This window comes from Hyperoodon ampullatus, assembly GCF_949752795.1.
Source record: "Hyperoodon ampullatus genome assembly, chromosome: 3".
Lineage (NCBI taxonomy): Eukaryota > Metazoa > Chordata > Mammalia > Artiodactyla > Ziphiidae > Hyperoodon > Hyperoodon ampullatus.
Window position 1 is genome coordinate 57,039,058 of NC_136916.1, and position 26,258 is coordinate 57,065,315.

At 49.1% G+C, this 26,258-nt stretch overlaps 1 protein-coding gene across 3 annotated transcripts in view; it reads left to right on the forward strand.

Annotated features, from left to right (window-relative positions):
• Positions 1-467: 467 nt before the first annotated feature.
• Positions 468-26,258, forward strand: part of SMAD3 (SMAD family member 3) — a gene marked incomplete at both ends in the record, with an annotated part of 115,903 nt that continues 90,112 nt past the window's right edge. For all 3 annotated transcript variants that reach the window (XM_079699032.1, XM_079699034.1, XM_079699033.1), the window contains one exon: positions 468-673. In XM_079699032.1, coding sequence (XP_079555158.1) covers positions 468-673 — 206 coding nt within the window. The remainder of the gene's footprint in view (positions 674-26,258) is intronic.

The following is a 26,258-nucleotide window of genomic DNA, read 5'->3' on the forward strand; positions in this document are numbered from 1 at the left end:
AGGGCAGCGGGGAGGCGAGGCTACCGAGGCGGAGGGATCTGCGCATCAAAGCGAGCGAGGCGAGCAAAGTTTGGCTGGGAGTTGGACTTTCCTTCCTGGAGGCGGCACCCAAACAGCCACCCCGTGCGGAAACCCAAACTTTCTTCTGCCACTCCGAGCCCCGCGGCCGCCGTCTCCGCCCCGCGTCCGGGGCCTTCCCGATCCCGCGCCTCTGCTGCCTGCCCGCCCGCCGCCCCTCCGCCCTTCTGCCCGCCGTGGGAGCCGCCCGGGGCGCAGGGCCGCGCGCCGAGCCCCGCCGGCTGCAGCGCCGCGGCCCGGCCGGGAGCACCGGCAAGTTCGCCGAGAGTTGAGGCGAAGTTTGGGCGGCCGCTGCCTTCCCCGGCCGAGCACCCCGCTGCGCCCCCGGCGTCCCGCCGCGCCCAGCCCCGCCGGGGGCGCTCCTCGCCGTCCGCGCGCCCTCCCCAGCCATGTCGTCCATCCTGCCCTTCACCCCCCCGATCGTGAAGCGCCTGCTGGGCTGGAAGAAGGGCGAGCAGAACGGGCAGGAGGAGAAGTGGTGCGAGAAGGCGGTCAAGAGTTTGGTCAAGAAGCTCAAGAAGACGGGGCAGCTGGACGAGCTGGAGAAGGCCATCACCACGCAGAACGTCAACACCAAGTGCATCACCATCCCCAGGTGGGGGCCCGAGGGACGCTGGGGCGCGCCCGCCCAGCCCCCTGGCGTGGCGAGGCCGGCCTGGTGGGATAGGAGCGGGAGGGATAGCGTGTGTGTGTGTGCGCGCGCGCGCGGGCGCGCGCATAAGGGGGGTGGGAACGCGGGCAGGAAGGGGGTTGGGGGGGACCCCAAACAAAACCTTCTCTAGATTTGCAAAGATTCAGAGCCTGGAGCTTCCACGCGGCACTCGCGCTCCTAGACCTCGCATTCGCTTTTCACCTCCGGGAAAGGGGGTGCTGCAGGAATCGGCCGCCCCCACCTCGGGGAGCTGCGGGCTAGAACTTGAGGCCCGCTTTGTTCAGCTCTGCTGGCCGGAGCCCCTCCTCCGCCGCCGCCTCCCGCCCCCGCGGCCCGCGCTCGTGGAGGTGGTGGTGTGTCTCCCTTTCTTTTCTTCATTCCTGTCCCCCTACTTCTTTCCTCCTCGACAGGAATGCAGTCCGTACAGCTGGGGCTGTGGGTGAGGAGCGGGAGCCTCGTGATTGACAGATTCCTTCTTCATTCTCTCTTTGCCTTCGGGATTAGCATTTTTATCGAGTATTTTTAGATTCGGTTGTGCCAGTCTCCCGCCCCCTCCGCACACACGCACTTTTAGTTGCAGTGCAGGGCTCTGGCTTTCAGATGAGAGAGTTAAGTGGCAGAGAGTGGGGTCCTCTCCTCCGCCTCCCCTGACTGTTTTTTGCCCACCTTAAGCAGTCTGAGATTGCGGGTGGATGCCCAAAGGACGGGGCTCAGCTGAGATAACAAAACGCACCCCAAAGTGGGCCTCGCATCGGCCCTTGCATTCCTACAGAGCCCTCCTTCCCAAAGCGCTTTGCCATCTGTCTGGACCTCCTTTATCCTCCACTTCGCGCCAGCTAGGTCAGGCGGGAGCTCACAGATGGCTGGTAGAAGGGGTCAGTGACTTCACTCCCCACGGCCTTCTCTTAGCTGATGTGTGCCAGGCTGGGAATTGGGGTGTCTTGGGGGGGCACCTTAGCCTCCTGTCTCTCCCTCTCAGCCCCCTTTAAAAGTCTTATTCTGAACCAAGGGAGAGTTTGTGTGTCTGTGTGAGTAGGGGATGTTCTTGGGGTTCCAGGCTGCAGAGCAATGAGTAGAGGGTCCGCAAGGCCAGAGCCCCACAGAAATTGTCATCCTTGCTGCTGGGCCAGGAGTAGACTCCATCCTTGGCCACCTGCTTGGGGCAGCTGTACAAGGGCTGCCATCCGTGTCAGGCAGGCACAAAGCAACATCTGTCCACGGGAACCCAGGCCTCCTCTGGAAATAAATGCCACATATGGTGGGAGTGCTGACTTGAAAAATAATAATTTTTTTCAAAACTGGGTGGATCCAGTCAATAAAGCGGGAGGGAAGGCAGTGTGCTGTCTGGGAAGTGTGCTCTGGGTGTGTGATCGGGAGCCAGAATTGACTTCAGAGGAGGTGGTGTGATGTGATGGTCAGTGAGCCCAGGTCCTGGTCCCAGCCCTAGTTCTTCATTCTTCTGTATTCCTTTGGGTGAAGGGTGGGGAGTAGGGTGAATGAATGTCATACTTCTCCAGCCTGGGGAAGGCTTTGCAAAACCTGCCTTCTTACCTGCCTGAGTACATTGAGGACAAGTGCTTTATGTTTTAAAACAGGAAAAAAAAAAAAAAGCTATCAATTATAAAAGGAGCAGCTGTGTAAAGTGTTTCACAGTTTACAAAGGACTTTCACATGCCTTTATGAGATCAAGAAAAAGAAACTCCTGGAGAATAGATCAGGTAATTAGGCCTAAGATTCATCCCACCTTTAATGTTGAGAAACCTTTGGAGGAGAGAGGTGAAAAGGGCTTGGCATAGTAAACATGCAGTTCTGACCAAATGTGCTCCTTCTGCTGGCCCAGGCTACTCTGCCCTTTGAAGGTTCTGAATACATTCTTTGCTGACGGCTAGAGCAGTGTTAACTAGGGGGATTGGGTCCCATGGATCTTTGTTGGTAAAGGTTGCCAGTGTTCAGTCTTTGGGCTGGTGACAGCCTGGAGGAGAGGCCTGGCAAGGTAGGAGTTTGCCCTCTGGGGAAGCATAGCTATGGCCTGCCTTTTCCTTTTCCAAAGTCCTGCGCAGCCTGAGGCATATGAACACTTGGGGTGTCTCTGAGAGTTCAGGTTAACTTGGCCTTCTCATGACTCTGTTAGGACTGGGCCATCTTCTACCTGCCTGGCAAGGACCTAATGCTAAGGCAGATTTTTTTCCATCTTTTTCAGTTAGGGAAACCCAGTTGCTTGGGTGGATCCAGACAAAGTGGATTTCCATCCCTGGATTTTGTGCCCACGCCTCTGGGTCACCTTGTCTCCCTTGGCAACAGCTACTGCTGTTTTTGGTCGTGGGCAGAGAACTAAAGGCCACGTCTTGGGGAGGTAGCGAGCTGGCCTCACGCTGGTGATAATCGGTGTGTCTCAGCCCCGTAGGCTGTGGGGTTGCTTGTCAAATTGTCTGTTCTGTCCTCACTGCCTTTTATAACTAGGGCTTTGGAAAGTCGACAAGAGGAAATGTTGGACCTAGTTATCCCACAGGGTGTGTGGGGTGGGGCACTGGGTACTTAAAAATACTCTGCGAGGTCCGGACCTTGGGGTGTAAGGAGCCCTCAGTCTAAGGAGATTTTAGCAAGCCTGTTTTGGCTGATACGAAATCTTGAGCAGCAACAGCGCCATGTGGCAATTAGAGCTGGATACTAGGGCCCCCCCAGACCACACGCTTGCTTCTGTTACCCCGGCTCTAACCTGTCTCAGTGATCAGGAGAGCTGGAGTGGTACAGGCTTACTGGTGTCAAGAATGTCAAAGAGACCGGTGCCAAGGCAGTGGTAAGAGCCTGATTTAGATACACCAACAGAGGGGCTATCAGGGTACTCTGAGGTCTGGCAGGATGGGCAGAACTTTGGCAAGTTGTGTAACAGCATCCTCCTTGTCACCTAGTTGAGTACCTGAGTACAGCTGCAGGTATCTTCCTGGCCAGTGTATAAGAATGGAGTTATAGCATTTGCCACCGAGAGGTAGAGAAGGTGTGTGTAGGTTATGTCAGTGATAAGGAGCCAGGTGCACTTAAAAATGACTGTTCTGGGCTTCCCTGGTGGCGCAGTGGTTGAGAGTCCACCTGCGGATGCAGGGGACACGGGTTCGTGCGCCGGTCCGGGAAGATCCCACATGCCGCGGAGCGGCTAGGCCCGTGAGCCATGGCCGCTGAGCCTGCGCATCCGGAGCCTGTGCTCCGCAACGGGAGAGGCCACAACAGTGAGAGGCCCGCGGACCGCAAAAAAAAAGAAAAAAAAAGACTGTTCTGATGGACACTGATAACTTGTGTTTCCACCAGTGGGACCCATGACTTGGCCCACTTGTTGAGAGCTGGACCAAACTTAGGCCTGGTTTGTTTGGAGGGAAATTTGGGCTTTCTTGTGTCGGAGCACCAGGTCCAGAGGGAAGTAGGAGAATTAAGCCAGACCCCAGGTCTGACACACACCCTCTCCTCCCTTTCTGTGCCTCTGTTCTTTTGGTGCAGCCTCCTCCTGTTATCTACCTGGACTTTGCCAGGCTGCTCTCACCCTGGGGAGAAAGGGAAATGATCCCCATCTCTAACACTCCTTTGTCAGGCTTCTGGGGACAGACCGAGGGTGCAGGAGGGGCGTCTTTAATACCGTCTCCATCTCAGCGTCTCCTGTCCTCCCTCTTCTCTCAGCTGCTGCTCAGAGCACCATTCTTCTGTGGCCCGTTGGAAGCAAGCTCACTCGCTTGCACCCATCCTCTCCTTTTTCTTGTTAACCTTGATTAAGGGAGCTCCGCACAAGGGCTGGGATGAGGAGGGCTCTGCAGGACACCGGGTAGCTGACCATGGGGCTGGCTCAGAGGTATGGCTGAACCTAGGAGCCACTCGACATTCCCTTGACATTTGGAACCTTGGAACTTGCTGCTTGCACCCAGGAGTTGAATGTGTGGGCCAGTGCATGTTGCAGACAGCCCGTTGCTCACACTTCCTCATCGAATGTTACAGGATTGGATTTTGTGGATTCATTGATAGGTGTTGGCCCCTCCCATGTCTGAGTCAGTATTCCAGGAAGTGGAGGAGGATGCAGAGATAAATTGGAGATGGTCCTTGCCTGTGAGGAGCTTACACTTCAGTAAGGGAAACAGCAATAGGACATTGAGTGTGTATTTCTTTCTTATTCCCAGCCATCAGAAGAAATATGAGCTCTAGAATGGAGTGATATTTTTGGGGGGCAGGGGGGATTATGATGTGTTTTTTAAATATTATAGAGGTCACTGTGTTAGAAAACAAAATAATGACAGCCATCTGTTTTCTCCAGAAAAAGCACAGAATTCAGGTCCTGTATCTTGCCATTTTAATACCTGGATGGATTTAGCAGTTCACTTAATGTCTCAGAGCCTTCGTGCCGGCACCTGTAAAATCAGGAGGAGGTAAAGCCTGTGGAAGTGTTTTGTAAACCAGAGAGTTTGACAGATGTGTTATGTTTAGACCTCTATGTGTATCATTCATTCATTGACTAAATTATTCAGTTATGTATTAAATACCTACTATGATGAGCAGGGCAGGGTGCCTATTCTCAAGGGGCTCCCTATCTAGAGTGGGAGACAGACTTGCCCAAAATATAGGCCATGAGCTGCAGCCAAGGGATGTACAAAATGCCCAGGGGTGGGGGGGACAGACCGTTAATCCTGTGGGAGGAGGTGGGGAGAGGAGGGAGGAGTCCCTGTGAGGTGGAAAGCCAAGAGGACAGGAGTTATTATCCAAAGGACGTTTCTGGACTGTAGTACGATCATACGAACTTTTGGGTTCATGATGATTGTGGCCTACAAGAATGAGGGTGTCTTTATCTTCTTTATCTTCCTTCTCTCCCTAAACGGAGCACTGCTGTGAATTTGTTACCTCCTAGCTCGCACCGAACTAGTGACTAGTGACTTGTGTTCAGTATTTTATGCCACTGTAAAGTGTCCTTGCTTTGAAGTAAAGAGTAATTAGTATTGCAAACCTGAAATTCAGGTTTACTTGGTGCAAACAGTGACTTTAGATATATTAGCTCAGAATATAACGGACCACGTCGATAAGAAATGGACAACTTGGAGGTGATGGTGGATCCTCAGAATTTCAGCTTTTTGGTGTGACCTAGCTTTTCATTTCTCTGGTTAACACTTGCTGAAAATAAATCCTATAAACCTGAGTTTCTATATGGACATAAGAGCTTTTAATAATGTATTTTAAGAAGTCTTTGCAAGGATGTAAAGTGTCAAATGACAATTCTAATAATAGAAAAAGTCAACGAATACAGTAGTCATTTCGTTCTGATGAGAAATGCAAGCAGTTGATGGCATTGAGAGAATGTGGCTTGAGCTTATCACATCAGCAATCCAATTAAAATTAGTTTGAAAAATAAATATTGGTTCAATAATGTAAATTTGTAATTGCTGTATTATTATAATGGAAATAAAATTAACACGATTTAATGGACTGAGCAATTATTAATTTTCACTTGTTAACTTATTGGGAGGTTTCTAAATGCCATTGGATGCACAATACAGCCGTGTCTCTGCATGAGCTCCTTTATGAATAGAACCAAGTAGCGCTTGCTTCATTTATTTATTTATTTTTATTGAAGTATAGTTGGTTTACAATGTTGTGTTAGTTTCAGGTGTACAGCACAGTGATTCAGTTATATATAACGTATATATATATTCTTCTTCAGATACTTTTCCCTTATAGATTATTACAAAATATTGACTATAGTTCTCTCTGCTATACTGTAGGTCCTTGTTGGTTATCTATTTTATATACAGTAGTGTGTATGTTAATCCCAAACTCCTAACTTGTCCCTTCCCCCCAACCCTCTTTCCCCTTTGGTAACCATAAGTTTGTTTTCTATGTCTGTGGGTCTATTTCTGTTTTGTATATAAGTTCATTTGTATCTTTTTTTTTTTTTTAGATATAAGCGATATCATATGACATTTGTCTTTGTCTGGCTTTACTTCACTTAGTCTGATTAATCTCTAGGTCCATCTATGTTGCAAGCAGCGCTTGCTTTAAAACTTGAAGTCCAACTTTATTCCTTTACCTATTCTCCCACCTTCTTTATTCACCCCTTCCCCAGCCTCCTTTAAGCTCTCTAAAGTGGAATGCAGCTTTCTCAATCAACAAGGCTCATGAATAGTCCTAATTAACTTTGTCCTTGTCTCCTTTGATGTATTGACATATTTAAAAATACCAAAATCCACCGTGCCCCCTTCCCCAAATCTATGTCTGGTAGTACCAGTCTGCTGGGAAGGGAACTGCCTAGAAAGGCTGCCGGTGAAGGGGCCTGGGAGACTTACCAGCCTTTTGCAGACACGAATGTCCCGTGCAGTGCTAGATGGGACTAGCTCTTCCCCAGGAGGGCTGGGCATCATCTGTTGACCACTTCAGTCTCCTCATCTTCAAGTGCAGTGGTTCCTGGAAATGGTTGGAAATTGCCATATTAAACCCACCCTGCAGAAGTCTGGTTTCTAATTTTACTGTATTCCAGGTTTTAGAACAAAGATTCGAGAGAACTTGTCCAATTCATGTTTATGCTTTCCTTCAGTGAACCTACTGGGTGCCAAAACCTGCTCCAGGTAGCAGGGCCCCACCAGTGAATGAGGCAGACACCTGATTCTGCCCTCCTGTAGCCTCTGGTCCACTGGCTGCTCAACATGAGTCCTTTGGAATTGTAATAATCATGTATGTGTTCACTCTGGTTAACTTGTAAATACTGTTTTCTTAATGCCAGAGAACCAAATCCCCCAAGCTCTGCAGTTTATTGAGTCCTGATGAGGGTGTGTGTGTGTGTGTGTGTGTGTGTGTGTGTGTGTGTGTAACATTATTCTTCGTTTTGACTTAATTAACAGTTTTAGAAATAACAAATCTAGAGCACAAGTCACACTGTCTGCAGTGATTATCTGAGGCCTCTGCTGTAAACAGCAGCCTGCCACCATGGCACACTGCTACAGAATGTTTTGACAGAGAGACTTGGTTTAAAACGAAAACACTGTAGAAGCCTATTAATTAAGAAGTTTGGCTAATGCTGGACTAGGCTGAAGTTTGTGTAGCAGGCCTTTTCTCCCCATAAATGTGGTCAGAGAAAAATTAGTCATAAACAAACTTTCGGGAGTCATTTTGGAGGCAGGAGTCAACAGACCTGAGTAGGTTCTAGACTTAAGCTCTGTTTCTAATTAGCTGTGTCACCTGGGCCAATTCACGTAACATCTCTGGGCCTCAGATGTTCTCAACTGGAAAATGGGCTAAATAAGCTCTATCAGAGGATCTTTCTAACTCTAAAGTGGTTTTCATGCAAGCATTTTAGAAGCTCCCCTTTGCATGCATCTGGTTGATCATTGAATCACAGATCTTCCTTAATGATTAATATTCTCAGGCCCTATGAATTTCTATAGTTGAAAGTAATAAAACTATAATTCAGCCTTTAATTTTGGTTATTTTCCCCCTCTGCCCTCCTTGCCTCTCCCTTGCCCTGTGAGTCTAAATCAGTGAAATATAACTACAAAGGAATATAAAAATAACTGAATATGAGGGTAACGAAGTGAAGGCTGTGTGCCTTGAGATGCAGTGAGCAATTTTTCTTCTTTTGTTGCTATTTTTGGCTATTCTCAGAGCAGGAAGTTTACTTAAACTAATGACCACAATTGCCTAAAAATGGTTAAATGTGAGAGGTAGGCATTATAGAGGATACCTGTGGAAAATGTTTGCTCATATGTCAGGGTTTACCCAGGAAGCTTCCTTTATTTATTTTCAAGCATCTATATAAAGAAAGGCTGTACTCGATTGTGTAAGCGTGCGCCTCTTGTGGGGCGGCCTGGAGGTTACAAGTTGAAACCCCAGCTAGGAAATGAAAAGTGAGTTTCCCCTGAAATAGTACTTTTTCTGTATCACATGGCTCTCCCTGATTACATCTGGCAAGTTTTTCTCCTGACAGCTTTGCTGGGAGTTAGGACTAGGGGGTTGTTTAAGAAACCCTGGGTCAAGGTTTGCCTTTGAAACCTACAGCGTTATCAGTCTGGTGGCTTTCCCTGCTAACTCTTGCATCACAGACCGCCAGGCCAATTTGTAGCTCTGAGGTGTCACCGTTTTTGTTTTTTTTTTCCTTTGAGACTGGACTTTTGAAAATAGTAATGCTTTTTGGGTGTGTGTTTTTTAAAGGTCTGTTTTTACGCTGTCACAGCTCAAAAATGCCAAAAGGCATTTTTTCCTTAAAAAATCACCTCTGGGCTAAGCCCAAATGTGGAGTAATGGACCCAGAAAGGACTTTTTGAGTAGTTACAAGTGGCTGAAAGCAGGCACTGGTGATGGAAGTTGGGTTTTTTCCTTTTGCTTCATATGTGCCCCATTGTAAACTTTCTTGCATCCTCATGGAATTCAGACTTGAGGTGAGCCTTATTTTTCTGTGTGCCTGGAAGGGCAGGGTGAGTGAGCTTGTTTTGCTACCTCTTTAAATGTTTTGTGTAGCCATTTATCTCTACCCAAAGAGAGTCTTAAAATATTGCTTGGGGAGCAGGAGTGGGGGGTGTGGGTGGGCTGGAAGAGCAGAGTCATCAAGGGAGAACAAAGGGCCCTGGAGTCTGACAGACTGGAGTTTGAGTTGGCCAGTTACTGGCTATGTGACAGCCTTGAGGACATCTGCTTCCATTGATTAAGCTCCATTTGCCTCATCTGTATAATGGGCATGGGCCCACCTACCTCCTGTAAGTCAACGCAAATGAGATAAGAGAGAGCAAGTACTTGACTGATACTTGTGGCTCACAGCACATAGTAGGTGCTTAGTAAACACTCATTTTTCCCTTTCAAGGGGGAAATCTGACTGATAGTGTCAGTAGATTCCCGTAAGGGCCCCCCCACCCCCAACACACTTGTTCTCAGGGCTCGCTGTTTGGAGAACATTGGTTGATGTAGTGAGAGGACCTTCCTCTAGCAGGTGCGCACCAAGCGGCCACAGTCACACCACTTGTTGGTTTATGGCTTGGAAGGCTATCGAAAGAGAATTCATATTCTTCGGTGGTTCTCCCCTCCTCCATCATCATTTTAAAAATTGTTTGGCTGACTAAAAATAATAGTATTGAAAATAAACTTTGATGAATCAGTGCTCCTGGGGTGGGGGGTATAAGATCCTGAAGAAGAAACACCGTGACTCACAGGCTTGTCACCGATAGCCTGCCCTTCCTTGTGTGGAAGTGCATGATGTTTATGGTTGCTGGTGTTTCTGAGGCCTGGTTGGAAAGCAGTTCCAGCTCCAAGTACCACCTCACCAGTTGGCTTGGTTGTCAGGTGAGAATGTTCGGTGCCAGAAGCTCACAGCTCCAAAATAACCCAGATGTGGATGGCGGTACCGTTGGCTGCTCCTCGAGGTGGGCCAGAGGGCACTCACACTGAGCGGGCCATGCTTTGGACATCCTTCTGGATGTGGTCCTTTCCATGGGGCAGAGCTGTAGGGCCCAGGGATGGCCCACGTAGAGTCTGCACTTCCTCCTTCCAGCCAGTATGCTGGGTCCCGACCCTTCAGTTCCCTGCCCACATGGTCTCAAGCCTGCCTGCAGGTCCATCTGCCTAAGGAAGGGCAGACTGCGTTGGCCGTGGGCCGTGTGTGCACCCGTGGGCCCCAGGCTGACAAGGTGGGCAGGGCCGGGAGATGGAGGGATTGGATGGAATTCAGATTTGGGGTGTCTGCATGGGTGTACATGAAGCCTCTCTAAGTGTGGGGTGATGCTGGGGGTGGCCAGCTCTCCCTGAGTGTCCACATCCCATTGTAAAACCAAGGGGTCAGAGAACTCTGAATTCAAACGTGGCCTCCCAGGTTGTATCAAGGTATTTGTCAATATGACAGAACATATTCTATCTATCAGTCTGTTATCTTGATTTCTGTCTTTTAAATTTAAATATGACATATCCTATGTGGGCCTTCATAGGTCCTCTTACTCTGGGACCCATTGATGGTGAGGCAGGCCTGTTTTTAGCACCCTCCTCTCAGTTATGTAGCCACAACTGGGGCCCCGCTCAGGTGGCACCATTGTATGGGCAAGATTGTGGGTACTTCTATAGGGATTGATTTCCCTCACCTTGAACCCAGATCAGAGTGAATTAAATGCAGATCAGGGAGAAGGTGATACATATGGCAGCTGCCCATCTGAAAGGTGGAGCAAAGAGCCCAACCACTGTAGTGCATTTGGTTGTTGGATCCATTTATTGGGCACTGACTTTGTGCTGGACCTCAGGAGATACAGAGATGCAGAGATAAAGTCCTGTCACTGAACTGCGCAGAGGCAAAAAGGGACACGGTGACCACAGTTACGGTGGGCTCATGGGAAAGACAGTCTAGCAAAGGCTGAACAAAGAGGTATTTGGGAGCGCAGAGAAAGAGCAGCTCTTTTCTGGGGGGCCCAGAAGACTTCACAGAAGAAGTGATATTCCGGCGGGACTTTGAAGGGTAGATAGGAGTGTGGGAGTGAGGGGAAGGCTGCATGGAGCACTGGCCAGACAGAGCGTGGAAGGGCCTGGTGTGTGGGGCAGGGTGGCCAGAACATGGAAGAGGGAGTGGCCAGAGAGGGTCGGGAGAAGGATGTTGCCAAGGGCTTCAGTTGGCCAAACTTGGCGTTTGGACCTTGCCCCATAAGCACCCAGGAGATTTTTAAGTAGGGGAGTGGTGTGGCTGAAGCCACCATTCTATTCGCATTCCTCCCCCACCCCGAGGCTGGTAAGAGCAGGTTTTCTGCCTGAGTTATCCGGGTCAGAGTCATAATCCCTTACACCACCATGTGGACAGCTTTAGGCTATGTCTGGACCAGGGTGAAAATAGTGTTTTGTTGGCTGTCAGGAGAGAAGACAAGTTGTACAGCCAGGAGGGCTGGGGGAGCCCAAGTGTTCAGGTAATTAGCCAGTGAGTCATGCCAGCCTCTTGACATGGATTCCTTGGGAAATTAAGCAGGGTGTCGCTGGGCTCCATCAGAGGCCTCAACATCAGATCCTGGCCTCTCCCTGGTCTTCTCTGTGCCTGGTACGGTGTCTTTGTGTAGAATATCTCTGGTCAGTGTTTTAAGTGTCTTCATTGATGATCGCCTAGGCCAAGCTTTCCAATTCCAGACCACACTGCAATCAGCAAAAATACCTAAATCTCTACTGCAGACTCATCGAATGCTATCATGATGCTATCATGTATTAAAAACAGATTATATTCCTTAATAAGAGAGTAGAATAGTTTAAGTTCATATATTTTATCACTGAGAGCAAGCAGAAATTTTGGTGACCACTGAGAGATTGCATACAATTTACCTCATCTGTTTAGAGTCAGCTTTTTTTTTGTTGTTAATTGAAGTTAATAGGTTTTTAGAAGATAAAAGTTTTGTGTCCACTGACTGATTCTAGTTCATGGACCATTTATGAGAACCCTGATAGAGGCCTGCTGCTGAAGGGGCAGCCTACTGCAGTGGAGCATTCTGGGCTTACATTCAGAAGACCCAAGTTCAAATCCCTGCTCTCCCCTTTCCTGCTTTGGTGACCATAGACCAATCACCTGATTTCTTTGAGCCTCCCTTTCCTCAGCAGTAAAATGGGAAAAACCTTGCCTCCCTTGGTAGGATGATTGCAGTTGTTTATTTAGATGAGCTATGCATTAAAAGTTCTTTGCAGACTGTAAAATATTATGCAGAGTCACTCATTATTTCTTTATGAAGCACAACTCTATAGTATTGCTAAAAGCCCTTCCTGACAGAGATGGAGTTAAGGCTTCCAAGTTCACACCCAGATTTTCACCGCCACCTTAGAGAAAATCATTAATGATGCACAAATTCAATAGGAATATGAACTCAGGGCGTGCGTGCTGCAGGGTCTGGTTCCAGAAGCTTAGGTGAGTTGGTGCTCGTGGCCTTGTCTGAGGATTTGGGTCAGCTGTGCTGACCTGTGGCTGATCACCTGAGCCCTCTCACCTGGGAGTGATCCTGGCACATGCAGCGTGGACTGGGTGTTGACTATATGCCAGACACCAAGGTGGGCCATTGATCAACTGGTTGGTCTTCTTTACCCATCTTCTGGGAAGGGTGAGTAATCCATGTTTATAGAAGAGGAAGCAGGGGCTTCCCTGGTGGTGCAGTGGTTAAGAATCCGCCTGCCAATGCAGGGGACACGGGTTCGAGCCCTGGTCTGGGAAGATCCTATGTGCCGCGGAGCAACTAAGCCCATGCACCACAACTACTGAACCTGCACACTAGAGCCCACATGCCACAACTACTGAAGCCCGCACGCCTAGAGTCCGTGCTCTGCAACAAGAGAAGCCACCGCAATGAGAAGCCCGCGCTCCGCAACGAAGAGTAGTCCCCACTCGCCGCAACTAGAGAAAGCCTGCGTACAGCAACAAAGAACCAATGCAGCTATAAATAAATAAATAAAAACGGTTTGAAGTTAAAATGCAAAAAAAGAGGAGGCTGAGGGGTCAGCAGCAGAACAGGAATCTGAATTCAGGTCTGGTTCCTGACACCCAGTTGCCTGCCCCAAGGCTCCCCAAGAATGGGCTGCTGTTTTCATCCTCACAACAAAATCCATGAACTTGCTTAGGAAAGTTGCTGTAGGTCTCATGATAAGAGATGGAGCTGGATTTGCCTCTGAAGCTTTGCCCCTTCTAGAATCAGGGGTGACTATATAATTTATTAAACCAGGACACTTCTAAGAGTGTAAAAGGGCAGTGCTGTCATTAGTGATGGCCAGAAAATGGGCATCAACCTGGACTGTCCAGGCAAACCTGGATAAAGAGTCGTTCTAAGTCACCCTGCCTCTGTGCCCGTGATCATGATACCTGACCAAGGAAACTGGGAGGATTACATCAGCAGCTTTCTCTGCCACTGCTAAAGTGTCAGGGACTGTCTGGATTATCTACTGCTATTCCGAGTGAGGGGACTTGCCTAAGATCATTCAGCAAGTTGGCAACATAATTTAAAATGGGATGAGACCTTAGAGGTGATCTAACATAGTCAAGTGAGCACCAGAGCTTACTTAGCTGCAGTAGGAGTTGGGGAACCTTTGGCTCTGCTGATGGCCACTCCGAAGGGAAGGGGGAGAAGTGAGAGGTGGAGGTGGGGGGGACGTGAGGGTGGCAGTGAGGGGGTGGTAGGGTGTTCACCTGGCTCTAGAACATCTGCATCCTCATCAGGCCATGTCCCTTCGGAACCCAGGAGATGCCCTTAGGTGCAGTGCAGCTGAGATGGGATTTAATGTCCAGGAGCAGTCTTCTTCTGTGATCTGACCTCTCCTGCCCCCCTCTGCTCCATTTTCGCTGAGGCCTCAAAGATATTAGTGGCTGGGAACTGGTGGGGGTGTAGTGGATAAACCTTCTGCGAAGAGTTTTGGAAGGCATTGAGGAAGGAATTAAAAATAACAGCAAGCATGCCTTTTTTCTCTCTTTGATGCTGGTAAATGCATGGAATGTGTGCCAGGGCATGTGGCCCTAAATAACCCCCTCTGTCAGTGGAACTCCATAGAGGGCATGGAAAGGCTTTGCACTGCTTCACTCCTGCCCCATGTTCATGGGACTGGTTTCTGCGATCGGCCAAGCCTCATGCTTCCTCTCTTGCCCCAAATCATCTGTTGGAAGTCTGGAGGGGGACTTGAGTTCTCTATACTCTGCAACAAAAACTGTTTGCCGTGGGCCAGGCCCTGTCTGATGAACTCCAAGGAGAGCAGCTGGAGTGACAAAGAGGACTGGTTACAGGCTGAGAAAAGTGAAGTGTAAATTCAAACCAAACTTGGCACTTGCTTGGAGAACTTCAGCTGATACGGCTCTGGTCATCATCCTCTGTGGCTCTGCTGTGTCTTATAAATAGAACAAGATGCATTTCCTTTTTTTTTTTTTAACCCCAGAGTCACAAGGAGGCATGTGTGTGGGTGAGTATGGGCAGGGAATATTAATTATTTATGTTCCAGTTCATCGGAGAGTCAGTGTGGGAACTGGGCCCCGGGCTTCATGGAGATGACTAGGCCATCTTGTGGGTAAGGCTGGACTGTGCTTTTGTATCTTTTGAGTTCCAGCTCTCACCATTGCCACCCTCTCCTCCTTAGTGGAGGCCCTCGGTTTCTCAGGCCTAGATACTGCAGTAAGCCAGTTCACTCCTTCCCTCTCTGATCCATCCCATACTCTGGATCAGGGGCCAGACTCACTGTATTAGGATGCTTTGGGCTACAAGCAACCTGAAACCCAACTGACATCTTCACCAGTGTGAGGGCTTATTATCTCCCCTAAGAAGTCTGGAGGCAGGGAGGTTTCGGGCACCAGCAAGGACTTGGGAGCCTTCCATCTTTCTGCCCTGCCATCTTCAGCCCTCATGATCCAGTGACAGCCACAGCTGCTCCAAGAGTTACTGTCTCTACATGGTTGCATCTAGCGGCAGAAAAGGCTGCTTCTCATGGGGGCCTCTTAATCCAGGAAGGAAATCTTTCCCAGAAGCCTCCTGATATCTCACTGGCCAGTATTTTGTCACATTGCAGTCGTGGCAGAAATAATGGATTGTAATAAGCCTTTTGATATCAAAGATCCAGACTATTTCTTTGGCTCACCAGTACCTGCTAGGCACTTAGTACATGTCAATTAATACTTGTTGATTACTGTTTTCCTTCTTCTCTGAATAGACTCCTGAATACTTATGTCTTGCTGATTTCAGAGGTTATGTTGGTAAACCAATCAGGGACCAGATCTTGCCCTCAGGGAGCTTACAGTCAAGATGGAGAGACCATTATTTGTGTTCAGAATATCCAACCATGTGGGCTGTAGCAGTCTGCTGTGGGGCAGCTTAGGAACAGGTGTGAAATTGGGGCTCAGGGGGACAAATGGAAGTGAGACTCACCGAGGGGGACCATCAGGGCCTCTGAACGCTGTGCCTGAGGACGACATATTTTCCGACCTAAGCCAGGTCTTTAAAGAAGTTCGGATTTCTGTTTCCACCCCACTACCAGTCTTGTTTTCCTGTTGACAAAATGAAGATTAAAAATTTGCCCTTGAGTATGGAGTGGGGGCAGGGTACAGAGCTAAGCGCCTCCTACCCCCAGGGGAAATTTTCTAAAGGTTCTTGTGGTATTTTAGCTTCCAAACCCTGTGAAATTTAATTGCATGTTTAACGTCTTTGTGCGTCTCACTGGCTTTGAAGCTGCTGGAAACTTTCCCTGAAAGCATATATATGAAGAAATAAGAATTCTATAAATGTTTGGTGGTTAAAAACAAACTGCTGGCCAGTTTATAGAATTTTGGGGTCATTTTCTGATGGAACATTCTGCAGACATGGAATACCCTGGAGTCTTCCTGTCACAGTCAGCTAATAACTGACTTCAGGTCTGCAAATGCGTTTTCATTCCAATTCAGAGGAAACAGAGCCTGTCCCAGGGCCTCATGGGCCCCTATTTTCCTATTGATCTAGGAGCTGGGCTAACTCAGGAGCCCTCCTGGGAAACATCTCAAAGCTAATTAAAGATGTTTGTTTCAGGTTTGCCTGTTTTTCTTGCTTGATTGAAAAAGTTGCAGTCTTGGCTTTTCTTATTTAAAAAAAAAGGAGACTCTATGGCTACAGCTGATCCAGGAGGTAGGAGTGGGGGGATTGCACACTTCAGCGCACACGTGATGTGTTGCCCTCCTGCCCTCTGCGTGAGGCCCTCACAGAGTGGCATCTCTGAGCACAGGGCCGGGCACCAAAGCAGCTACTTTCCTTGAAAATTCTTGAGTCTCCAGGAGGAGTGGCCCCGTGAGCCTGGGCATGAAACCCAATGAAGTGGTTCCAGGGTGAGGCTGGTTCTGTTTGACCAGCTTGAGTTCTGAAGTTAATGGCCCAAGGTCCCCACTCAGAGGGAGAGTTAGTATGTGGGGAGATGGAGGCCCTGACAGCTATTCCAGGGTGTCCCCGGACCCTTTGTTTAACCGCGGCTGTGGACGAGTGGTCTCAGATGTTTACCATCACCTGTTTATAAGAGGGAAGTGTGGTCATATTTCTATCTCTCTTGTGGGCTGCATGGTTGCCTTACTGGGGCTCATGTGGGAAGTGGTTACCGTTCAGAGAAGGGTGAAATAACAGTACTCACAAAGGGACTTTGATCCAACAATCTTTTTGAATGTCACCTTTTGACCACTGTGTTTTTTATTTTTATTTTTTGTCTATCAGCCTTAACTTCAGTGATGAGAAAATCAAACCACATGCTGGAGCTCGTTCTACCCAGCTGGGTGTCACAGTTCAGAATTGCAGCTCAAGTGCTTCTCCTGTCTCTGGGTTTCACTGGGGGGTTGACTTCCAGATCTGTAGTTCTGCATAGCTAGAGACCCTCAGCTTCAGCTGTCCTCTGGGCGTCCACATCTGAACATCCCAGCAATGCCTGGAATTGAACATGGGCCACTTCTTTCTATCCTCCTTCCACGACCGACACTAGTCTTCATCTTCATCATTATCGGAGCCCCCAGGGTCAGTGAAGTGTTGAATCAGTCAGAGAACAGACACACGTGAACACGAAGGAACCTTGGCATCCCGTTTCTCTGATGAGGCTGAGGGCCCTTGGCCACTCTTTGGTGGAGCTTGGCTTTCTGACTTCAGGAAGGTCAGCTTGGCTTCTCTGGGTATTGGTCTTTGCATCTAGAAAATGACAAGCTCCAAGAGAGAAACTCAGAGGTCTGTATCAGCTCTAATACTTCATGACACCTTTCTGCCCTCTCTTCCTTGACTTCTGGCTTTCACTCTTTTCTCGATGCATATATTTTCCTGGGAGGCAAATGTAAGTTTTCATCTGATGCTCTACCTTCAGAGGCAGCCCATTCCTTATTTAATACTATTATAGTCATGGTTTAACTCACCAGATACTTACTGAGCATCTTCAGTTGTCGTTGGTGGTGGCAGTACTGCCAGACACTGTGGTCCAGGAGGTGTAAATGGCCTGTGGATTTGGATGGTCATACATGCTCCTGCCTGGAGCTGCCAGGCTTCTATTCCCTATTCCCGGGCTAGGGGAAATCAGCCTTCAGGCAAAGAGGAATTCTCATTTAGCCCAAAGCACAGGCTTCCTGTGCTTCTGGGACCAGCTGCGTTGCAGCCATGGTGCTGTAAAAATACAGGAAGGAAGGGAAACGTGTTCACAGGTTGGTTAGAGATTTTGAAACCAGCAATCAATTCTCTCTTATCCACAAGAAACCAGAATCCACTGCTGGCTTTCAGGCTCCCACACCCGCAGCTCAACAGAGTGCTCTTTCAAAACTGGGGTAGACTCTTTTTGCTAATGGCTTTTTCCATGAACCCCAGCCAGCCAGCAAGTATATTCTTTGAGGATTATGATTTGACCAGCATGCTCAGGAATCTTTAAAGAGAAGAACCATCTTCGTCCTCAGCTGTTTTAAGGCCAGTCAGGAGACAGAGCCTTCTAGAGATGAAGTAATGAGAGGCTGGCCACTGAAAGCACACAAGAAGTAAACAGTGGCCATTCCTGTGACCTTGCTTTTTTCGGGAGTCTTTCACCCCAGGGGCTCCTGGGTGGTGTGCAGGAGAGAGAACAAGAGGTGGAAGACCCCGTTTCTAGGCCTGCCGCATTGTGAACCAGCTTCGTGACCTTGGGTGAGTCACTTTGCTACCCCGGCCCCTGGTTTCCTCCTTGACAAACCAAAGGCGTTGGCTTAGCAGGATTTTAATGTTTCTGCACCTTAAACATTCTAATTCTGGAGCTTGCATTCAAAGAAATGACCGACTCTGTTACTCATTCGGATAGTTTCAGGATCAGTGTACAATCACTCTAGGGGCTGGAGATTGGGGCCCGCAGTTGAAGACAGGATGGAAAGAGCTTTGAGGTGCGGGGTGAGCTGTGGCAGCTGGGACTTCTGCTTCCTAATGACCACATTTGGTGGTCGGGCTCACCATGGAAGGCTCTCAACCTTGGTTACTTATAAAAATTCGGATACCCAGACCACACCTCAGACCAATTCAGAATTTTTACAGGCGGGGCCTGGGAATCAGTATTTTTTAAGTTATCCAGGTGATTCTGGGGTGTGTCCAGCATTGAGAATAAACAGCCCTAGATCTTAAGTAAAGCTGTGGTTCAGTGTTCTGGGCATCTCTTTTAGGGGAAAAGTGATAGTGGTTGGTTTAAAAAAAGAAAAAAAAGGCACCGGTACACAGAAAAAATGTTCTAGATTCTAGAAGCATGTTGATTTGGTAATCACAGCTATTGATGCTGAGTAGTTGCCCTGAGATTTGGATCCCCAGTTTTCTCCTATCTCTGGGTCAGTGGTTTCTCAAACATCTCTGAAGGAGTAGAACCATCTGTAGTTGGTTTATTTCTGCTTGGGAAACTCAGAGTACTAAGTGGGGGGGTGGAGCCAGGGCAGGGGTGGAGCAGGAGTGGATTAAACAGACCATAACACGCAGCCGCGCTTTTTTCATGAAGCTAAGTCAGAGGCCTCAGCCAGCGCTGGCATACCTTAGTGTCAGATCCTTGGCGATGCCCTGGTGGATGCGAGGGGCTGTGAAAGTATGTACTACGCTGTTTCCTGTGCCTTGGTGAGTGTCCCTGCCCTTGGTTGAGAGGATCCTACCACCCTCATCAGCCATAGCATCGAAACACTTCCGTTTATGCCCAGTTAGTTGTTCATGGTTCCCTGCAGGGACTCCATCCCTACAGCCAAAGCAATCTGAGGGGACACAGCTGTCCAGATTAAACATTCATGGGAAAGGACAGCTCAATTCTAATATCTTTTCAGGCAGAGGGGAGGGCATATTGTGATGGTGGTGGGATTGTGAAGGTGACTACTTAATGGGTGTGAAATGAGCTTCAGGAGGGAGGAGAACTTGTCAGTATTGATTAGCCCTGAAGGGCCTCGCAGATGGGGAGCAGGGTCGAGGAGCTTTTACAGTGACAGGGTTTGAGATGTGAGTGTAGACACAGATGCCAGATGGAGGTTGTTATTTCTCAGACAAATGAGGAATCCGTCAGTCACTAAATGTTTATGAAGCAAGGCACTCAGAGAAATGGCAGATACGACCTCTGCCCTCAGAGAGCTTACGGTCTGACTTGGGGTTTGAATCCACAAGTGTGGGATAGTATGAAGGTCTTCTGTGCTGTGGGCACATGGTGAGTACCTAGGGGTTCAGAAGGAGGGGCCGTGGAATGGGTGGGACGGGACAAATGCATCAAGGGATGTGGACCTGAGCTAGTGAAAGGGAGACACACTGCACCCCATTGCTAGTAGGAACGACTTTCTGTTCTTGCTCCCATCAAAATTCTCTGCTTTCAGGAGTCAATTTTCCTCTAGCTTTTTCCTTCTCCTGTGAGGGGTGGTCTTTGCCAGCCCTCTGCTTTGATGATTACCATCTGCCCACCTTAATTTCCTGCGTAGTTTCAGCTCGAAAGCCTTTTCTTTCTGGACCCAGAAATATCATGTAAGATGATTGTTCTTGGTTCCAGTAGCCACCTGGCACCCTCTCAGCGGTGGCTGCATTTCAGGTATGCATGGGAATGATTATCTGTGCATCAGCGAACTCAAGTTTGTCCTGTGAGCGAGTTGTGTGATCATCGGTAAACGCAGGACTGGCTTTGTTAGGCCCTGACTGTGGCCAAGGCTATTATTTCTCTGTGGGTAATTATTTCAGGCTTCACGGTCACAAGCTGAGCATAATCAGGGGCAGATAAGAAAGCCATATATAGAGCAAAGTACATATTTCTCGAGGTGGGCGGCAGAGGCCTTATATATATGTGTGTGTTGGTGTATGTGTGTTTAAAAAAAGACCTATATTTTCTGGGCAGTGGAACTTAAGTTTCCAGTAAACATCTCTTCCCTTTTTACTTTACCTTTTAATTTGGCGTTTATGGTCTCTGTGCTTTGAAATTGTTTTTGCTGTGATGCCAGCTCTGCCTGAGAAGGGGGGGCGGGGAGAAAGCCAGGCCCTTGGGAAGCCATGGTTTCGATCAGAGTTCTTAGAGTTCCTCTGGCCCAGCTGATTGACGGCTCAGCGGTGATTGCTGGAGCTCATCTAGAAGAAGAAAAACAGACCTGGAGTTCGAGGTGGGAGGGGATATGCATTTATTAGTTTCTCCCCTGTTATCGCCTTTATCGCGGGAGGCATCATCTATATGTAATTCTGGTCTGGGGTTTGTTTTCTCTGTTCCCCATTTGCCCATGTTGATGCCTCTGCTCTGGAAATCAGAAGTGCCCAGAGCCCCAAACCTGGAACTAATTCTCTGAGACTGTGGCTTGGAGGCTGGGCACACACGAGGCTCAGCTGTTGCTAAGTGAGAACAGCCTCGCCCGGTAGGCTTGCTGGATCCCCCTGTTCTTTGCTTTACCTGTCGGCGGGGGTGGAAGGCGGAGGGGCAGGCGGGGGCTGGGGAAGCCCACTGCGGAAACACGTGGGTGGAGGCCAGGTGAAATGTATCGGTAAGGGTGAACATCCGTGGAGGAGCGGAGAGCAGGCAGAGCTGTCGGGCTGCATCGCGGGGGCAGGCGCGAATGAAGGAAACACAGGCGGTGTTTTGCTGCTTTTTCACACCTTCTAGTTGGGCGCAGCTAGGAAGGCTGTTTCAGAATCCCCCTCAATGAACTGAGGGACCAGCTCCCGCAGCGGTTCACATCTGGCGTCCGTCAGCACCTGGGAGCACGCCGTGTGGACAGGGCTGCTCAGACCTCTGTCGGGGTGACCTTTTCTCCGGACAGAGAGAGTCCAGTGAACCGAGAAAGGCAGGCCCTTCCTCAGGGACCCTCAGCACCTGGCCGCGCAGAGCTCCCAGGAGACCCCAGGAGAGCATTTGACACACAGCAAACAGTCTTGAGTGTGAGCACAGCCAACAGCTTTCTCTTGAAAGGTAGGATTTTTTTTTTTTTTTTTTTTTGGCTGGGGGAAATGGCTGCTTTTGTTTTGTTTTTGTACTTCTGAAGACACCAGATTAGGAGCCCCCAGAGAGATGAGAGAGACACCCTGAAAACCACACACCCTGGGTCCCGGTCAGCTCTGCCTGCCTGACGACCATTGCTCCCTGGCTGCTTTTTCAATGCACTGTCCTTTCCCCCACTTTCTTCTCCCTGTGAGCCTCTTGGTGATTCTGAATAGCCGGAAAAGCAGCCAAGTGTCCTCCTGTCTGTGACCTTCATCTGCCCCCTCCTGTGGGCGGGGTGGGGAGGGGATGTGGAGCATACTTGAGGGTTTGCAGAGCGCTTTCCCATGGTCCTATCTTCACAGCAGCCCTGGGGGAGGCAGGGAAGTGGTCTCACCCCTATCTCGTAGTCTTCAGATTTTACTGGATCTTCATTTCTTAAATCCAGATCTCAAATCACAGTGAGCGGATTTAAGGCTGGCTTCTGAAGAATCCCTTATGTCCTGTTTTTGCAGCCATTGACCAAGAGAGAGCTAGTACCTTATACCCTGCTGTGAGCATTGCATTGGGCTGGGTCCTTTATATCTGTGAATGTTGGTAGGCAGATTAGAAAACTGAAGTTAATAAACTTGTCAAGGTCAAAAAAACCCCCCCCCAAAAAAACCCAACTCACTTGTGACAGGGACAGTCTCTGTGTTAGTGGAAAAGCAGGGACAGAGGCCCTTCCTCCAGTTCTTCGACGGGGTCGTTCTTTGACTGCACCGAGTGGCCTCAAAAATAAATGCACGAGGTGTGTGTGCTCGTGAGGGTTCTCGGTATATCCCTCTGATGATAACAGACTCTTTTCCAGCCGCTGTCACTGGGAAGGGGAGACACCACCATGACCTTTTATGTACTGTATTTTACAGTTTACAAAGTGCTGTCACCTACCTGATTTTATTTCATCTCTGTGACAATCTGGAAGTAGATGCTAGTCCAGATGAGCAAAGGGAGCCCTGGAGATGCTGAGTGACTCAGCCCAAGGCCCCCATCTGGTCAGCGGCCCGGTGGGAAGGGGGTGGCACCAGCTGGATGGGGAAGTGAGAGTCCAGCGGAGCAGGGGGTGGTGAAACCAGCAGCTGGAGGCGTTGAGTTTCGCTGTTCTTGCCTCCGAAGCCGCACAAGGACATGGTTCCTGACCTGACCCTCCCCTGGAGGGCCTGACTGTGGATGCCCTTCCCTGAGTGGAAGCCTGGACCCCCAAGTGTGAGCCGGAGGCACAGCCAGGCCGAGCGAAGGGCTATCCCGAGGGAGTGGGGACAGGCTGCTTGGGAGTGGCTGGAATCGGGGTCCACCCTGCTCGGCTCACACTACCGCGAGGCCGCCTTGGCAGGGCGTGTGCAAGGAAGACAGCACTTCAGAGCAGGGCGCCTCTCCTGGGGTAGTAGGAAGACCTGGAGTCTGACAGATCTTGCTGAAAATCCCAACTCTGTGACTTAGTAGCTGTGGGCTCTGGGGACACTTGCAACACTTTGAACCTCAGCTTGAGGGTACTCACTCTGTCCTTCAGAAGCATGGGGGTCCTGCCACAGTCTGGGTCATACACAGTAGGTACTCCCCAGGTCAGAAGTGACTTGATAGGTTATCTAGTCTAACCCCTTCAACAGATGGAAACTGAGGCCCTGAGAGGAACAGGGACTTGCCCAAGGTCACAGTGAGTGTGCGGCAAAGCTAGAGTTCGAGCAGGTCTCTTGATCCCCCTGCCTGGGTGTTTTGTTTGCTTGTGCTTTGCCTGAACCCGGGGTAGCTTTTCTTGTTAGTTCACACCCTGGCCAATAGCCCTGTCCCCGAGTAGTTAGTTTTCTTATGAAGTGGAGTCAGCCAGCACCCAGGGATGAAAGTGTAAGGCCTGTGATGTCAGGTTCTTAGGGAGAGGAGAACGGGTGGGAGGACGGGGCGGAGCGGTAAACACTTTTTGATGCTTGCCTGATGTGAACCATCCTGGTTTTCCAAGAATGCTCGATGGTAAGCATGGTTCTGACGCTGAAATGTTCCACTCAGAGTTTTGGAGAGTAGATGTACATTTCTCGTAAAGCCCTTGTTGCTTCTCTCTGCTGCCTTCCCCACCCCCATTTCCCTAGGGCTTTAAATCATCTTTGGCTTGGGGTTGAAAGTAACCCATTACAGTGGTGAGCCTCGTGGTCCATTTTGTGCAGTGTTGTCAGGCTAAAATATTACAAACAGACCACCAAACTGTGTTTGGTCCAAGGCCAAGAACCTCCTTCTCCACTTGAGCATTTGATTATCTGCTGCAGTGTTCAGCTTTGAGCTCAGTGCAGGAATCCAGCATAATTTCTTATATTGTTACCATCTGGTGTTGTGGAGTCCTGCTTTTGATTTTAGTTGTGCCCTTTGGGAGAGAGAAACCCTACAAGTGGTGGGAAAATAAGATCCCCCTTCCTCACCCTGGCACCCCAGGCACACACACACGTTGCTGCCATGGTGCTTGGTGGATGTGGCTGAACAGACTCCTCTGAATTTCTGAACGTCCTGTTTCTTATTCCTGCTCTCCCAGCAGTCCCCGGGCCCTTGGCTACTTCAGAGGGATTGCTCAGATCGGTCCCAGGTCAGAGCCTGATGTGAGATGGAGCTGCCTCCATGGTAGTGAGGGCTGAAGGTGGTTTGGGGTGTTGCCCAGTGTGACCCGCCCTGTCCGGAGGCCAACATTGCGGTGATAACGATATGTGACCTCTTTAACAAGTGAGTCACTTGCCCTCAGATAACCACAGGTACTTTCAGGGGGAACTGCTAGTATCATTGTGGCTGTGGCCATGGTTTCTGCAAAAGAAGGTGTTTTTAGAAATGAAGGTACAGAGATTGGTCTCCTTACATTTGTTGTCTTGGACTCCTGGCTCCCCAACCTTTTCCTTATCAAGACTCACCTTGTTTTCTCTTCAACCATGTGCTTGGTACCAGTTTTAAATATTAGTAATTGATAATAAATAACTGACACTCTTCTCACATTCTTGGAAGACAATCTTCATATTGTTATCTCTTTTAACTTTTCATGTTATCTTCTAGAGTTGTCCATTGACATAAGCATTTTTGTGTAGCTATAATCAGAGTATGTTAGTTAAGTCTAAACAGGAAAGCAGGAACACCATCAAGTATTTACCACAAAGGGAATTTAATATAGGCCTTTGTTACACAGGTGATAAAGAAGCTGAGAAGCCAGACATGGAAAGGCGAGGTGACCCAGAGCTTAGTGGCAGGAGGTCACTGATGCCTGTAGGCTGGCAGGACCAAGGGAAGAGGTGGTGTGACCAGAGCCCAGGGTCAGGGTCAGCGGTGGGCCTGTGTAGAGCAGATGCAGCTGCTTCTATTAGAAATGCCCACCCAAGGCAGAAAGGGAGAGAGGAGAGAAATGCCCTGGCTGCTCCTTTCCTCCCACCTTCCACAAGTTCCTGCTATTGTCCAAACCCCCCAGTAGCTCCCTGACATGAGGCCTAGAAAGTCAGGAGTCAGCCCTGTGGATACAGAGCAGAGGACAGGAAGATAAGGAAGGGATTAGAGGACACCCAGCACCTGGACCAGCCTAGGGTGCCAGCCTCCTGTTCTAATTTGACATTGTCATAAGCATTTCCTTGTGTCTCCACATGGTCTTCTTAATTACACATTATTTCAAGTAGATGTACCAGTGTTAACCTAACCATTGGGAGAGTGCTTAAATTGATGATAAATCAGCAGTTCTCAAATTGTGGTCCCCAACCAGCAAGTATCAACATCACCCAGGAACTTGTTAGAGTATCAGGCCTTACCCCAGACCTTCCTACTCAGAACCCCTGGGGGCATGGCCCAGTAGAAGCCTGTGTTTCCTCTGGAGGATGCTGACACACAATAAAATTTGAGAACCACTGTTACAGGTGATCCTGCACCTCACTAAAGGTGGGGACAGGATACTGAGGGTACTGCTGGTCAGGGGTCTTTATAGAGGGAAGTGTGGTGTGGAAGAAAAGGCCCAAGACTCCAGGGCTGTACACCTCTAGGGTCAAGCCTTCTCCCTGCCCTTAACTTCCCTGGGTGATTCTTTTCTATTTTGTTCAACAGCTAAAAATATCAGATCATACCAGTGGTGGTATTATGAGGATTAAATGAAATATAATGGGCATGATGTTCCCTACATATTGGGTCTTCTGGAGCTTTGGGGAAGGAAATGTGGCAATGGCAGCCCACTTCTGGGCCATAGGAAGTTGGCCCTGGTGCCAGTACCTGAGGGGTGTAGTCTAAAAGTCAATGATGAACACTTAGGAGGTTGAAAGTGAGCTTTAAGGCAATAGGAATCTTGGACTGAGAGTTCCATATCTGTAGTCAAGTTTCCCCTCCCCACCTCGTCTTTATTAGTGGTGCTGACCTGACTCTGTGATTACCACTATCTTGTCACTCTTTCTTGTCTGGCCATTTGGTGCCGTGGAAAGGACCCTGGTCTCAGGCCAGAACCCCTGGTTTCCCGTGCTGGCTGTGTCTTCTTGGGCGAGTCACTTGTCCGAGCTGCACTTTTCATATTTGTAAAATGTCCCCCCTCACTGACCATGGTGCAGATCAGGTGGGATGATGGATGTGAAATCGGCCTTGAACCTTAGTGGACCCCTTGAATATAAAGCTTTAGGGTCCACACCTCCACCGGGGCCCTTTGCCAGCCTTGCCATCTCCATAAACCTCTTACTCT